This window comes from Thunnus albacares, chromosome 24 (genome assembly GCF_914725855.1).
Source record: "Thunnus albacares chromosome 24, fThuAlb1.1, whole genome shotgun sequence".
Lineage (NCBI taxonomy): Eukaryota > Metazoa > Chordata > Actinopteri > Scombriformes > Scombridae > Thunnus > Thunnus albacares.
In genome coordinates this window covers 9,896,529-9,912,685 of record NC_058129.1, presented here as the reverse complement: position 1 = coordinate 9,912,685, position 16,157 = coordinate 9,896,529, and the positions used below count along the sequence as shown (strand labels likewise).

The 16,157-nt window shown below is 39.0% G+C and overlaps 1 protein-coding gene across 5 annotated transcripts in view; it reads right to left on the bottom strand.

Moving 5' to 3' along the window:
- LOC122976541 (semaphorin-5B-like) overlaps window positions 1-16,157 on the bottom strand; it is a 40,561-nt gene that overhangs the window by 11,536 nt on the left and 12,868 nt on the right. For all 5 annotated transcript variants that reach the window (XM_044345088.1, XM_044345085.1, XM_044345089.1 and 2 more), the window contains 8 exons: window positions 6,676-6,864; window positions 3,048-3,147; window positions 2,766-2,811; window positions 2,299-2,361; window positions 2,076-2,174; window positions 837-1,050; window positions 453-738; window positions 225-360 (listed from right to left, as the gene is read on the bottom strand). In XM_044345088.1, the coding sequence (XP_044201023.1) occupies window positions 225-360; window positions 453-738; window positions 837-1,050; window positions 2,076-2,174; window positions 2,299-2,361; window positions 2,766-2,811; window positions 3,048-3,147; window positions 6,676-6,820 (1,089 nt within the window). In that variant the 5' untranslated portion in view covers window positions 6,821-6,864. The remainder of the gene's footprint in view (window positions 1-224; window positions 361-452; window positions 739-836; window positions 1,051-2,075; window positions 2,175-2,298; window positions 2,362-2,765; window positions 2,812-3,047; window positions 3,148-6,675; window positions 6,865-16,157) is intronic.

The window sequence follows — 16,157 nt, the reverse complement described above, 5'->3', positions numbered from 1 at the left end:
TTGATGGAGCTAAGATAGAATTTCCCTTGTGTGCTAAGCTATACTGATTCATGGATATAAGAAATTCTTTTACTTTGCCTTGAAGAAAAGTTTGGGAAATTGTGGAAGGACAAAATTGAGTGTCTGTCTAACATTCACAGCTATCAACAACATGGTGTCAAAGAAAAACAGCTATGTGGATGCAGTTTGGAATATTGTTTTCAGAATCTATACATGAGAGTTACCTGAAAATTGGGAATGGGATTTGGGGTGGAGAGCCAGGCAGTGCGGGGGTTCTCCTGGTAGCGGAAAGGTCCATTGAAGGCCTGAGTGATGGAGCTCAGGTTGAAGGCACAGACAGCAGAAGCTGATATGCTGTTGCTAAAGGAGACAGGGAGGATTTAATCACAGTCAGATTTCGAAGGAATTTTGCTAAAAAAACTGGTAGATATTAACTACCACACATTACTCACACATTAGTGGTGAAGATGCCATAGATCAGGTCCTGCTCTGGTAAGTAGAAAGTGCTCTGCAGCTCATTGTAGTAGAAGGGGATTTCTCCTGAGCGGGAGCAGTTGAGTCGAGCCTTCATGAAGGTGGTCCAGGTGTCCTCCAAAAGGAAACGACCACCCATATCATTCTTACACACCCGGGCCACACGAGAGAACACCATCTTCCCACAGTCATTTTCAACAGCAGTTTCCCGCAGGAAGAAGTACGCAAAGCGACCAATCTCATAAACAGACACAAAATGAGGCTCTAGAAGACACACGAGGGGAGAGAAGAAAAGATACTGTGGTCAATACGAGGCGGAAAAGTTCAATTGTAATGACAAACCAGTGTGGTGCTCTGTTTACCGTTGAGCCATTTAGAGTTGTACTGGGCAGTGCGCAGTGGCGGCATGTTCCCCAGGCTCCTGTAGATGACAGGGTCACGTCCGGAGAAGTCGATCACCGTGGCGGCATACAACTCGCCCTTCTCCGTTACCATGGCGGTGGAGTTGTGGCGAGGGTCATAGGGACATCGGGCAGCACCGTTCACTGTGTCCAATACCTGACTGATATTACCAATCTGACAGAAAGAATGAAAAGGGATGTAAATATAACTGAATGCACAATAAATACAAATCTTTAAATTGGTTTGTCAGGACAGAATGATTAATTATGAGCTAATAGCATTCCCCAAACATACAGAGCTGATGCAAAAAATGTTCAACTCAAAAAGCAGAGATTAAGCAAATCAAGACAATTAATCTCTCCATATACATCTAGTATTTATACCAACATTTTTTGAGATCATAAAGCCACCAAAACCACTTTTTCATTAGCATATATTGCAAAGAAAAACCTCTTTTCAGCACTCAAATGATGAGACAGTTAATCAAATATTTGATCACCAGAAGTTTAATTAAAAAAAACTGTTTTGATAGTCAATTAATGAAGTTCTTTATGAAGAACAAATGCCGCACATTTGCTGTTTTGTGTCATGTACTGCTAATTGAATATTTTTGGATTTTGGTTGGACAAAAGAAGACATTTAAAGACATCAAATGACACCTTGGGATCTGTGAATTTGTAATGTGCCTTTTTCAAAACTATTTTCTGACATTATATTGTCTGAGCAATTAATCCATTAATCAAACTAGAAATAATGCTTCACAGTTGTATAACCAGTTAAGCTGCAGTTTACATCCATGTCTGTTCAGACTGATATATTTGTAGTGAAGACTTTGCAGGAATTTAATAAAGGGTATTAAGTGTATTTTCCTTGTATGTGTTCATATACTTGGCCAATAAAGGTGATTCAGATAGAACATAAAGTTGTAGCCAGTAGGTATCTGATATGAGGCTCATTTTGGTTTGAGACATTCAAGTGGCTGGTATATTCATGTACAGATTATATGGTAAATCAAATCCAAACCCTTCTTCCTTTTCCAATTTTCACATTTTTAAGCAATGTGTAGCATCTCACATGCGAGGAAAAAACACATGGACACAGTCTATTTAGAAGTATGTTTTTAAAAGTTTTTTTGATGGAGAAGAATCTGGGCTCAGCCCCTGATGGTTAACAGTCCAGCCAACACCCCTGGTACCAACCTGCCTGGTTATGCAGACAGGTGTGAAAGCATTGGTCCCGCATGTGAAGAGCGTCCTCCCACTGATCAACAAAACCCGGATGTAGTTTTGACACTCCTCCTGCAGACAAATGCAAGTCAGTTTTACTGTTTCATCAGAATTAATGTTCTTTCATTGATAAAATATAAACAGCCACTTCAGTTGGCCATCCAATGAATCAATACATTTGGAAACAGCACACTACCTCTGATTTCCCCTTGCTCTGGCAAGAACGCCTGGTATCTTCATCCGGTGCCCATTCTGTTGCCTGAGGGGGAAAAAACACATCAGTTTTAGGACTTTAGTTTGATGAATATTAACAGCACAAAGCACATTTACATACATTATGGAAATGTGAAAAAAGACATGTCGTGTCGGGCAGGGAAGAAGAAGACTGCTACAAACTAAAATTGGATTTAAAAAAAGGCAGTTTTCAAAAATTCAAACAAATTTACTTTTGTTCATTTTTGTTAGGTCTCCTAACTCCACAGGGTCCCTATAAGGTAAATTTAAGGAAATTCAGGATACAAAACTTGACATAAAAGCATTATAAATAAGGTCATTTCTATAAATTGTAATTTTTAGTGTATAAAAAACATAAAATGAACTAAAATCTTAAACATATCATTTCACTCTAGGTTAACATAAGCGCTTGGCTTGGCTAACTCTTACCTGTATAAGGGAGGCGTTGCTCAAACTCAGTCTGAAGAGGAAATTTCTGTAAAAGAGATTTTTCAAGTTGCAGTTAAAGCAGCAGACAGTTTAATAGGCTGGTTATGAATTTAACTCTTGCTCTTGGTGTATTTAGGTTGTTTTTTGTAGTGTTGTCATGCACGAAAAAAAAGATCCTGTATTGTCTCTATTTTCCTTTAATTTATCTCTACTGTTACATTCTTACAAACATCGTTATTCTGCCAACAAATGTTGACTGAACACTGTTTTAAGTGTTGTCACCTTGCTCCTACAACAAGCTGGTTTCTACTCAGGTCGAGGGCCAGCTGGGAGAAATCCTTCACTCCTGGTTGGGAGAACTCTGACATCCACGGCCTTAATGCTGGAAAGAGAAAAAACCAGAGGATGAGGAGAAATGTAAAGTAAGAGGAAGAAATGCAGGACCATAATATGAGATAGACAGAAAAGCAGGAGGATAAAGAGGAGAGAAAGAAAAAGGCGAAAAAAACATTATCCAGTGTTTGCGTGGGAATCCTCCTCCACCAAATGGTACCTGGCTCACAGCTCCAGCCTCAGTTAAGCCCTCTGTGTTTTTACTAATGTGTCACATTTCTCTCCAGTGAATCACCTGATCCAGTGGTGTGACAGCTCCACAAACTCCCATGAGCCTTTGAACCTGCTGCCAGAAAGGAGGCTCAGTCCCAGGATTCAAAACTTTACAGCCTAAGGGCATAGATTTGGTTTAAAAAAATTGGGGCGCAGAACATAATTAGAGTCAGGAGGTCTGCCTGCAGGTGAATGAATGATTAAATGAAAGAATAATCATTCATTTTCTTTCTTTTTCCTGTTTCGTAACATTGTTTTAGAGCTTGAATTTGGGTTTGTCATGCCATATTTGTCAGTTTCTGGAGACAGAAAATGCCTTGTTTAGTCTGACCAACAGTCGAAAACCCAAAGAGATTTTACAGATTTGCAGCGCTTTAAAACCAAGAAAAGCTGTGAGTCCTTGTGTTGGAGAAGCTGAAACCGTGTAGTCTGACATTAAAACAATGAATCTTATCAAGGTAGTTGCTGATTAATTTTCTGTCTGTTGACTAATTGATTAACTGACTAATTGTGTCACCTCTACTAACTAAAAAATGTCAAAATATGATTTTCTAATGTGTCTGAAGGTAAAACACTGCAAGATCTGAGCAGTTTAAAGTCAGGAGAAGTTTATTTTGCCTGTTAAGAGTAATTGACTCTTTGACACTTGAAAAGCAATAATTTATAGACATAAAGAGACAGATATTGACATTTGATCAGTAGTGGCTTCTCCTGCTTAATAAGCCCTTTCTAATTAAAAAAACTGATGCTCATTTTTCATTTGATTTTCATGAGGTTTTTGGTGTGAACATAAAAGTGCAGCTGGTTGAAATCATCATCATATTTTTAATTAAAATTAATTGGACTTTATTTTAAAATCTCCACCCTGGCAGGATGACAGCTAAACAAAACTGAACACTAAACAAACCTCTGTGGCTCTTTAACATCTGTTTTACTTGTGAACAAACCTCATGCAACAAATCGATCCTTTCTGCAAGGTTTCAGAGCAAATTAATGGTGCCTCACTTAAATGAACGCTGGTTGCTTTCATTGGACATTAACTTGTGGGACAAATGTATCCAATACAGTAACAGCGCGGTTTAGCAGGCGAACACTTTGAGCTGAATGGAAGCTGACACCCAGTCAAGATAATATCATCAAAGCCTCTTTCATAGTTGTTAGACAGCCGAAGAAGAGCATTCAATTAGGCCATACTGCAGACACAACATTCAGTGGATATATTAATTTGATATAAACCATTACATCTCAGAGTACTAAGTGGTAAAATGATGAATTGCCAAGCACAGTTCCAAAATATTAACACCTATAACTGTCAGTGTATCCCATTGCGAGTCGTGACACATAAAGCACATTAATGCAGATGCATGCAACCTGACAGCTTTTAGCCGCCAGACTAACATAAAAAACAAGCCTCATGCTTTGTAATATTCTTTATTAATCTTGTATAAAATGTGAAGCAACATTTTGACAGGTTAAGACAAACTGCTGAGTCAAGACGGTTATTTGAAACAATACTAAACCATCATTCCTGTCACGTCTCAGTTCCCCAACACGAACCATCACTTGAACAACAATGCTTTTCAGAGGGAGCCATAAACTCCAAATTGTTTTTGTGCACTTGCCTGTGTACATAATGACCTGTAAAACCCACAGACAGTCCAGCACACACTCATATTCGCAAATATTATTCCTGCAGCTCAGTAGGAGAAATGATGATGAAAGTCTACTGCGTGCTTTCCAGCAGCAGTCTTGTCCTAATTACTCACCTTCTGTCTGACCCCCTATGTTAACTATGTGGAATTAGAAACTGAGACTCTCATTTAGAAAACAAAGCCTCATACTGTGTAGGAGATGTGCATAAAGCTCTAGTGAATTGCACAGGAAATATATATATGGAAATTGAACAGCATCCACCTAATGTTTCTCAGCAACCAGGAAACTCTTTTAACTTCCTACCAACACTGAAATTGTGGATGTGTCACATTAGGTTGCTCTTGTTGCTCTGTTTGTGAGCACAGTCTTGTATTATAAATCCATTTTCATATGGACTTCTTTAACACTATTTAGAATCAGGAAGATTTTGTGATCCAACCAAACCTTTTCCACACAGAGGAATGAGGAGTTTATGAGGTTCAATGAATCGAGATCAATCCAGTTCACATATCACATCAACTTGATTGTTGAACAAGCTGATTATTTCAAATTATGTAACTAATGAAAAATATATACTTTATAAATTTGAATTATATGGAAGCCGAGAATGGCTGTGCTTGCAGTTATTTTTTTAATGCTGTTATCTTGCCATCATGAGTTAATTTATCTTGTTACCTGAGAAAACAAAAGGCTGATTTCTTGAGATAACGAGATAATTTATCACAAGATTTATCACGGGTGGAGCTCATTCTCATTTGTTTATTTCTGTCTTCTCCTCTCTATGTCTCCCTCACATGGATAGTTCAACTATTTAGATCAAGCACAGGAAGTCTTCAGGTGGCTCTTAAGGACATGAATTCAAATCTGCCATATGTTGGTTCTTACTCCGTCTCCCCACCTCACTTTCCTTTCTTTCATTAAGTCTAACAAAATGAAAATGCTTGAAAGGTATCGTGAGGTACTTAATTATGACCATGTTAATCAAACTGCCATTTGGCCATGACACAGATGTCATTAATAAAGGTGCTGTTAATAATAATGGGTACTCCTTGATCTGACATTTTCAGCTTAAATCAGTTGCTACAGTTGTTAAGACGCCATCTGTGCAAGCTGGCATGGCGCTCCTGCTCTCCAATAAACATTATAAATAATAAGAGCAAACAACCTTTTGTTTTCTTGTGATAACAGGTTGATTATCTTGTTATCTTGAGATAACAAAGCTTGTTTTCTCAAGATAACAAACTCACTCACTCAAACTAACTCATGATCTCGAGATAATGGCATTAAAAAAATATAATTGCACAGCCATTCTTAGCTTCCATAGCATTCAGCTCAATTCAGTACAATTTCATTTATCCCTGTACAGGCAATTGTATGAAGTAGCTCACCACCCATTTCATGGATACACACACAGTTGATAGGAAAGAAAGAAAAAAATCAGTACATATTTGAACAGTATATGTTTATTTTTTTGAACTTTAGCAAATTTCTTATATTCTTAAATTCATCTATTTTCCTCCCTCTCTATAGATGAATGAATGGATCGCTTGATGGATAGACGGGTGGACGGGCGGACATACGGATGGATGGATGGCGGTGGTGGAGCTGTGTAGCTTAAATAAACTGATATTGACGGTATTGATGCACTCACCTTGGTACAAGATGACAGGATGTTCCTTTCTGTTGCAGTCTGCAGGTTTGATGTGAGGCTGCTGGGACAGACACACAGACGAATAGATGACCAGCACAAGGCCACAGGGGGAGAGGGCCCGCACCCCCCACCCAGATGTAACCATAGTTACAACAACATCCAGTCTTCGATTAGGTCCTCGGGAAACACCTGTTGGAGGAGAGGACACAACGATCAATCTAAGTACATGACCAGTGAAAATCAAACTGTAAGGACAGAAATTTCCTGAAAAAAAGCTCAATAAAATCAGTCTTGTGACCTAAATTGATGAAAAGTAAGAATCAGTTTCATAACAGACACATAAATCATCAGTAGAAGAAAAAAAGTGATTGCTTCTGTAGCACTTGTAACCCCCAGAGATTTAACAGAATTTTGATGCAAGTGTAAGATACATTTATAAATCCTTTTTTCATTTTCATTCAACTTTGGAAATCCATATTCATTCAACTCTACTTTTCAGTTGCACATCCTTTCTTGCTCTCTACCCGCCTGTCCATCCATCTAAATTAGTTTTGCCAGTTGCCCGGCCCAGCGGTCCCTCTGCTGGCTCTGTCTGCTCTGGGTGTCCAGCCCCTCACTGTCAGCATGACTCGGTCATGGCTAATTCATCTCAAAAGGCCAGAACCGCCAATCTTTCTAATGTCGACTCTCAAACCAAGGGTGCCATCAACAGCACTCTTTATGACTGAGGAGACCCATTCAAAGACAAGCCCGGGCCCAGAGCCAAACAGGGGGGTGTGAACTTTGAACTGTGAGCCACATGAAGGGTCTTTGTGTCACCATCAAAATCCATTTATGTACATTACATCTGCTCAAAGATGATGATCTGGTGGTGATGATGATTAGAGAAACTAGACACAGGGGTCACTAGAAGGCTGTGTTCAAACCATTCAACAGGTAAAATACAGCTGACAAATTGGGCTCTTTTCTCACCACACTGTGTGCCTGCTAACATACAGACATTGAGGTCAACATGACATGTCACACATGTGCAATTGTGTCTTTTTCTGGGGGGGGAAAGCATATGAACATAATGCAATATCAAAGCTTTGTTGTGGATGAACCAACAGACACATTTTAAATGACTTTCAAATTTTAAACAGTAAGGGAAAAGGTCTTAGACTACAATAAGCTGGGCTAGTGCACAATTTGTATTATAATGTTGACAATATAAGGATAAATCAGAAAAAGAAATGTTCTAAAAGTGTCTGCTTGCTTGAAAATTGCAGGTGTAGACACTGTAAACAGGTTAAAATAGTATAAAATGTACTTGAAGGATTTAAAGTGTCATTTGAAGCTGAGAGCAGGTGAATTGTAATAGGAATTGTTATAGGCAAGTGAATTATAAATTTGCATATAAGTGCTGCAAGTACAATAGAACAAACAGCTGAAGACTAAGAGCCGAAAGAAGTTGAAATCGGAAGTCGATGTCTATGTTCAAATTTCAGCTCAGATTAACCTTTAAAATTGATATTTTAAATGACTTTCACATTTAGAGAAAAGGTCTTAGAGAAGTTGGACTATAGTGCACACTTGATTACAAATTGTTGGTGCTGAAAGATTAACATTTACTCACATTTATTGACAAAAATACTAATATTTTTCTAAGCAACAGGCCAACAGATTTATCATTCTTTCATAGCAGCTTCTACTTCTACCACCCCACTTTCTTTTAACCCTAAAACCAGTTTCCTTGCAGCTGCTGTGAGAGCTGGAGAATGGAAGCAATGAATGTCTGTCTGTCTACTGCTCACTGGGAGGATTCAATGTGTGTGGAGGCAGAGGTTTTTTCAACCTGCTGGGTCTAACATTGCTGCCTAATGAAGCGACAGGAACAGAGCCTCCACCGCTGGCCTCCCTTTTGTTATGTGGCCATGCTTCTCTCATCATGCAAAGGCTGGCCAGTGAGAGGCCTAATGTTCTGGGATTTGTCTATCCAGTACAATGAGAGGGAGGCAGCAGTAGACGTCAGACAGATTCTTCGGTGGGACTAGGAAATGTACGGATGCAGATACTCACTCTGTGATCAGCTGTAGCTAAAAACAAGGTCTTATTTGAACAAGTCTTCTAACCTAAATGAAAATAGTTTATCAGTGCCTCCCAAACAGATAGAAAAAAACAATTCTTATGTTCAATTAGAGTAATTGCACTGAAAGTTTATACAGACATAATTGGCCCCCTGACTTGCTCTAGCACTACCATGCGGGCAAAGTTTAAATGTGTCCAATACTTTAGTTCATGACTAAATACCAAGCAGCAACTTCCAGGGCTGAAAAATGAAGCCATCGCAGAAGTGCCAAAAACTGCAGTTCCTTGAATGGCCACTTGAGGCTGGCTCTAAAAGCAAGTCAATCCCCATAGACCCCCATGTTAAAATACCCAACTTTACAGCAGAAATAAACATACTTACAGCCTGGTAAAAAAAAAAAAAAAAAAAAAAAAAAAAACGTTTTTGGTATAATTTCCCAATCATGACAACTGTACGGGGGGTGAATTTTTATATAACTTACCCATTTAAATTTGATTAAGGGTAAAAGTTATGCATAATTAAGGGCATGGCCGCTTTGAGTGACAGGAGGGTGCTGTCACAGGCAAGTCACTACCACAGCGACAATGTTGGTTAAGTAACATAACCATGGCCTAACCCCAGATTCACAGAGTACAGGCGTGGCCGTAGCCGTCACTATTTCAGTGTGTTTTCAGTTCATCAAAGTTAACTGTAATAATTTGACTGCATAAAAAAGTCTTAGTCAGCATTTGGTTGTACTAAAAGACCCTTTAAGGAGTTGGATGTGCAGTTTTCTCTGGTAAGTACATTTTGTTTTAGTGGTTTTAAGTCTGTTTTTCAATAGCAAAAACTAGCAAAAAATTTACATACACTGTAGATGCACTGTGCTAACCAAGCCAGCAGATAGTGTTAGTGTCAGCTCCACCCTCTCGTCCAAATAGGCTCCAAAAATCCAAGATGGTGATGGTCAGAATGCGAACTTGAGGCTTCAAAATGGGAGTCCACAAACCAATGGGTGATGTCACAGTGGCCATGTCCACTATTTTTTACAGTCAATGTTAAGTACCTGCAAAACTAATGACAGGTGTTTATTGCTAATTAGCAACTGTTAGCATGCTAACACGCTTAACTACACTAAACCTTGATTTTGACTTATTAATGAATTATTTAACCTATTAATGTCTAACAAAGGTCCCACAGTCACTTGTTTTGTCTGACCAGTTGTTAAAAAAACCCCAAAAATCCCCTTTACAATAATAAAAACACAAAAAATAAGCACATAACTCAAAATATTAAAAGATTAGCAAAATGAACTACTAAAATTAGCAAACTAATCAGTTAATCAACTAACTGCATCAGCTGGTGTTATACAGAGTTGACCAAGTGCTCCTTTAATGCTTCCAAATGTGGCTTAAATGATCACATCACAATGTGTCAATGAGTTTTGTGTACATTTGGTCAGCTTAAACACATTTTTCTGCCAAGTGTGACCAGTGAGATGTAAGATATTTTGATTCAGGAGCTTTGACTAGAAAATAGGAAGTAAAAGTGGCAAACATTCAAGCCTAGCCGTGTTTTCCTGGAGCCGTGAGCGTGTCAGAACATTCATTCATTCGTGTAGCTGCCTGTGTTGGAAAAACACTATAAAGCCTTAACAACCTGTGAAGAGATTAGAAGTACAGAGCCTCCAATTCATGTGACCTGTATGTGTTTGGACTGTGGGAGGAAAATCACAGGAACACAGAGTGAACATGTGACCCCCTGACAGAGGAACACAGCCAAGATTTCAGCCCAGGACCTCCTTGCTGTTAGTTGATAGCACTAACCACTGAGCCACTGTGCATAAAGTTAAGTAAGACATGGTTTAACTGTATCTATAAACAAAAATATGACAGGTGTATACTTTATCCATTGCAGCTCTGTTTCCCTCAAGTTTTCTCCCTCAGTAGGCTTACTTGTGTCTCTGTGAGAGCTCACTGGAACATCACGTGGACTCTTTCACCTTGCTCAGAGAAAACACAGACTGCATAACAGATGCTATTGCTGAAAGTTTGTAGTACAGTTAAGAGATGAATAGGTGCATCGTGCTTCACCCTAAACATGTTGATCACTTTGTTTTCCTGCAGGAAAACCTCAAAGCTGAGCACAAAGATTAACAGTTGCTGTTAGAGTAAAACTTTTATATCCTTATCCATGGATCCATGATCTCACAAATTGTTACTATGGCCTTGACAATTGTTGGCTTTGCTCTTTATTTTTAAGGTAGATACAAGAATTTTCAAATTGTTAAAATTGTTTCTACTTGCAGGAATGCAGTAGTAATAAAGAGTGGCCTATTTGGAAGGACTGGAGCTTTTGTGACCCACAAATGTGATTCAAAAGAGGATGTTCACACCATGCTTCACACCCTCTCAAAACACTGGAGGGAGCATGCGTATACCTGACGGGATGTCTTGATGCAAGCAGTTACCAAACTATAGCCTAATACTAGTAGAATTTCTTATAATAAATATAACATTTGCACAATAAACAACACATTGCACCACATCATCATACTGCAGCCTGTTGGGTCAAGATTCATTAAATATATCTATGTGTTGGATGTTTAAACTGATATATAGATGCATTTAAGCACTGATTGCATGTCAACACACAAATCAAATTGGTCTCAAGTTGGTGAAACTAACGGTTGAAGATATGCACTTGCACTTTTGGGAACAGATACAACTGGAGTAAAGGTTACGATGCTCATGGAATTCACAGACTATAGATCTCCAGAAACTACAGCCAACCAACTCTGAGACTGAAAATAAGTTGTGTTGGGAGAGAAGGATCTGTTTTCCATCACTTTCAACTTAAACTAACCCTGCAACAAAACCAGCTCACTGCACCATTTCTGCCCAAACACTCATCTTCTTCTTTACACCATATATGTACATATATGGAGTGTTAACCTGCCCTTTATTCCACTTTGACATTTATTACTAGCACCTGATTTGTTGCAATTCCTTCATTTTAAACAATATACACACCCTGTATGGTGAAAAGGCTACCATTGGAACATTCATCATATGGCATTTTCTTTTACATTTCTATACTGCAATTCCTTGGTACCTATTTATATATACAGATACCAATATATTTGCCATAATGCCCCCAAGTATCTGTCTTAACAAGTTAGAAACAATAGAGCTAGTTGCAGCCTCTAGAGTTTCTGCTTCAATGTAAATGTTGGGGTGGCGCATTTACAAGTGTTTGGACAGAGTAGTGGTGTTTCTGCAGCCCTTCATTACGGCTGTACAAAGTTTACACACTGCGGTGGTTTTTGTCAAGCACTCCGTTTTTCTTTCAGAGGACCAAACATAGCCAGTAATTAGACTTTAGTGTTGGGAGAAAAAGCAGAAAATCTCCTGGTTGCTTGTTTTGTCTGCAAACCGCCATTTCTTGAAGATACTGCATGTTTTTTTTTTAAAGAATCCAAATAAGTTTCATGTTGAGCATTCTTGAAGCCAGAGCTCGTCTTTGAGAACATGCATCAGAGCCATGAACCAATCCTTACATCCCACTAATCATTGCATTCACCACTCCTGCAACATCCTAAAAAACAGGGAAGATTTTAAAGTATGCATACAAAATTAAAGTAACATGGCACTTGTGTATTTTTAGTGAGTCTCTCTTCTGTATTTCAAGAACTTTCTATTCAAGCACTCTGGCTTTGTCTTCAGACAAACTGAAGCAGTAGAACATTTCAGTCTTTTCAGAAGCTTAAGAGATGGCCTTCCCGTGGTGTGTGTCACTTGCATATCTTCAACCTGATGCTTATATATGAATGAGTTAATTCGATGGAGGACAGAGTAAAGCATGGAGGAAACTCTTTTGTGGCCGATGCGACAAGAAGGTTACTAAGCTTGAATGCACCAACAGGGGCAGCCATACTGACACTGTGAAGATGTTGTTTCTTTTTCTGTCAGGATGAGTAAAACCTCTTTGGTCATTTCTTACAAAACAAGTATTATAGTGAATTATATGTCGTGATCTGACTACAGAAGTTGCACAAAGACCTTGCAAATGCTTAACAGCGCTTCGAGCAGGATTACACAGGCTACAAAATGAGCATGCTGAGACACTGGGTGTATGTGTTAAGTGAGCTTCATTAAAATCCAGACAAATCCTCTTTACTGAGGTGATATATGACAGGGAAATTAATTACAAGTAATTATTTCTTCATTCAGAAGGGCTGTAATTTGTTCCTCAATAGCCTCAAAAATAAAAGGAGTTAGTCCAGTCTGTGACCCTTGTATATCAGCCTCTTATTTAAACTCTCCATCCGAGTACTTGAACTCCATCCAAATATCATTAAAAGAAACAACGAATTCCCCCACCTCCCTACACCGAAAAACCTGGGATTCCAAACTCCAAATTCCTCCTTAAATTAAAAAGAACTCACAAAACAACTGCTACTATTAAAAGCAACCCCCGACCCCTCCCCCCCCAAAAAAATCTCTGTCCTCCCTCTCTGACTGACACAGTAGCAGCTTCCACTTGAGCTCTCACCTGTAGAGAGTAATATTGATTACCAATGAAGTCAGTTCATGGAGATTTGTCAGTTGGAGCAAATGGACACTAAGAGGGCATCCAAAGACTCTCCATCAAAATATTCAGAGAGGACCATTTCCGAGGCAGTGTTCTCAGCTCCTTCCTACCGGGGTGAATGGCCTCTCTGTGCAACCTGCCAACTATCTGCCAATGGCTTCTCTCTTTTACAAGTGAATAGACTGAGTTTAGCCACAGTTAAAAAGACACACTAACGTGCCATGGCCGCGCCACAATGGCCGCTCGGGTAATTTGCCAAACCTAATGATGCCGGTTTGGCCCCAGTGAGAGGAGGTAGATAGCAGGAATCCTAAAGAGGCACACAGCTGCACTGATCCCTCTCTTCCTATCTCCCCTCTCTCGCTCTCCTCTCTGTCTCCCTCTGTTCTCGTATCATGAACTCCATTTCTGTTGCTCTCTGGAATAAACAGCACAACTAGGGCGTAGGACCAAATGCATACCTCTGCATTCTCTTCAAATCCTCCACTATCAAAGCTTTTCTCATTTTCCCCCTGAAGGAAATCTCTTCAGTCAGTAGACGTGACTGAAAATTGCTGTTCTGTCCGCCCATTTCCCACAACATGAATCAATACACAAGGAAAGTGATTAAAAAAAAGAAACATCAGTTGTGTTGTCTTAAAATAAAGAGTGACATGAGGTACATTTAGTTCCAAATCTAGATTATTATACAATTTTCTTGCTTTTAGCCCAAATCTCTACTCCATTCTATATATTAATATCCTACTTTTTGAAGTAGTTAAAGCGGCACTAAACAATATTTTTTACAGTATATGAACAATGGGTTAAAAAGACTATATGTAATGTGAAAGGGATAACTCATACAGACAAACCCACAGAGAATTATCACCAACTCTGCAGTTCCTCTCAGCCCTACGGAGCAAGTAGAGAGACAGATATTTTTCATAGCAGTTGGTGGAGTCCAAAATAGAGCATGAAGAAGAGTGAATGTTGGACTTTTTGTCCACCAATGGTTTGCTAACACGTTAGCAATATCAACTATTACAGATGATTAACTGATTAATGCAGGTTTCAATGATGGATGATTATCGCTAGGTTGACAGCTGCAAATATAAACATAAACTTTGCATTAATCCAACATCTGAATAGTCAATAATTGTATTTTAAACTCTGGCAAGTGTGGCAATCAATGCATGAGACGCTATGCAGATGCTACAATCTCCCTTAACATGGAAGAGAGGGTTTGCATGACCCCCAAGTGCATACACCAACTGACTATCTCCATGCAAAAGAAAGGGACCTGTGCAAATGGACTAGATGCATGTATGCATGACGACTGTATATGAACTGAGAGACACATGCAGTGTGTACATTATCATACCACAAACAGTCAAATCCACACCTCTAACCTGTCTTACCTGATGCTTATATTCCCTCACATACTGCACAGACATACAAGTATCCAGAATACAATGATACCATGATCAAACACCACACCAAAGACCAGCAGCAGTTACAATCTACCCCCCATATGACCACCTGTTATTATGTGACCAGTGTTCTGTTGGATACTTAGCTCAACTGATAACTTTTCAAACTACTGAAAAATGAACTTTCATGCTCAGGCAGCATCCTTCATTCATAATTGTCCACAATCATGTGTGATTAGCTGTTGGGTTTCAAGACTGACATCTGACAAAATCTTAAAGAAATAACACAATGAGCCTTGCTAGGGTGTTTTATTATGTTGTAACACAGTTTATACATTACTTTCAACCCCTTGTGGGGCTCTTGCTAATGGAGGAAAAATACTCAAGCTATTATCTTTAAGTGCATGTAATTTTAATGGTTAGTAGTGGAATAAAAATGAGACATTTGGATTTTATAATTACAGTATGTGTTCACCCTTTGTGTGCTAAAGCTCCCCTTGCATTTATTATTAAAAATGAATATTTAAGTGTTTTTTGCATGACTGGTCAGTACAAAAAGGTACAAGTGGCAACTAAGACTGTGTTTGACTTGAGTTGCGTTTAATTGATGCTGCTATCATGGGGAAGGATCTCATTAAATCTAGTCCTTATTACAATCACACAAAGCACATTTCTGAAGATTATAGTGATGCCAGAGATATAGCTATTATTTTCTGGTAATGATTAAGAGCTCATTCTATAAAAAATACCATACAAATGACTAATCAAGTAAAGATGTGTAAGTCAACCAAGATCCAATTAGTCGTGTAATCAACTAAGAGGGCTGCCAGCCCTGTTGCTGGCAATTATTTTTTTGTGGAGGAAAGGACAGGATGATTATAATTTTCACATATAAATTGTCAGGTACCAGCTGCTTCTGATCAAAACACATTAGCATCCCAGGAACACTCTTCTTAAAAAAAGGGGGGAAAGGGAATGTTAAACATTGCTTGAGGCTACAATCTGTGCAACATGTGGCTCTTGCTGGACAAAAGGCCAATTGTCCATCTATTTAATAGTCAGGCTCAAAAAATAACACACATTCAGACATAATTTTGTAATCCAGACTGAGGCTATTGATCCAGGGTTGGGAAGCTTGTCTCTACTTTTCTCCCATCCTTCTCTGTCTCCCCTCTGCTTTTCTCTCCTACACCATGCCAATTTTAGCACTCATGCCTCAAACAGAACAAAGGAAATATCCACCACTCATTACCTGAACCCCCCCTCCCCACCCCACCAATATTAACACAATGTCTCTCCACGCTACATGTAGTCTCTCAAGTCAGAGGCAGAGTGATATAGGCTGAGGATGAGAGTGAAAAGGGAGGAGGGAGAGGTCGAGCCTCGAGGGTCATATTATAGATCATTAAAGGAGAAATTAGCGTGCAGAGAGG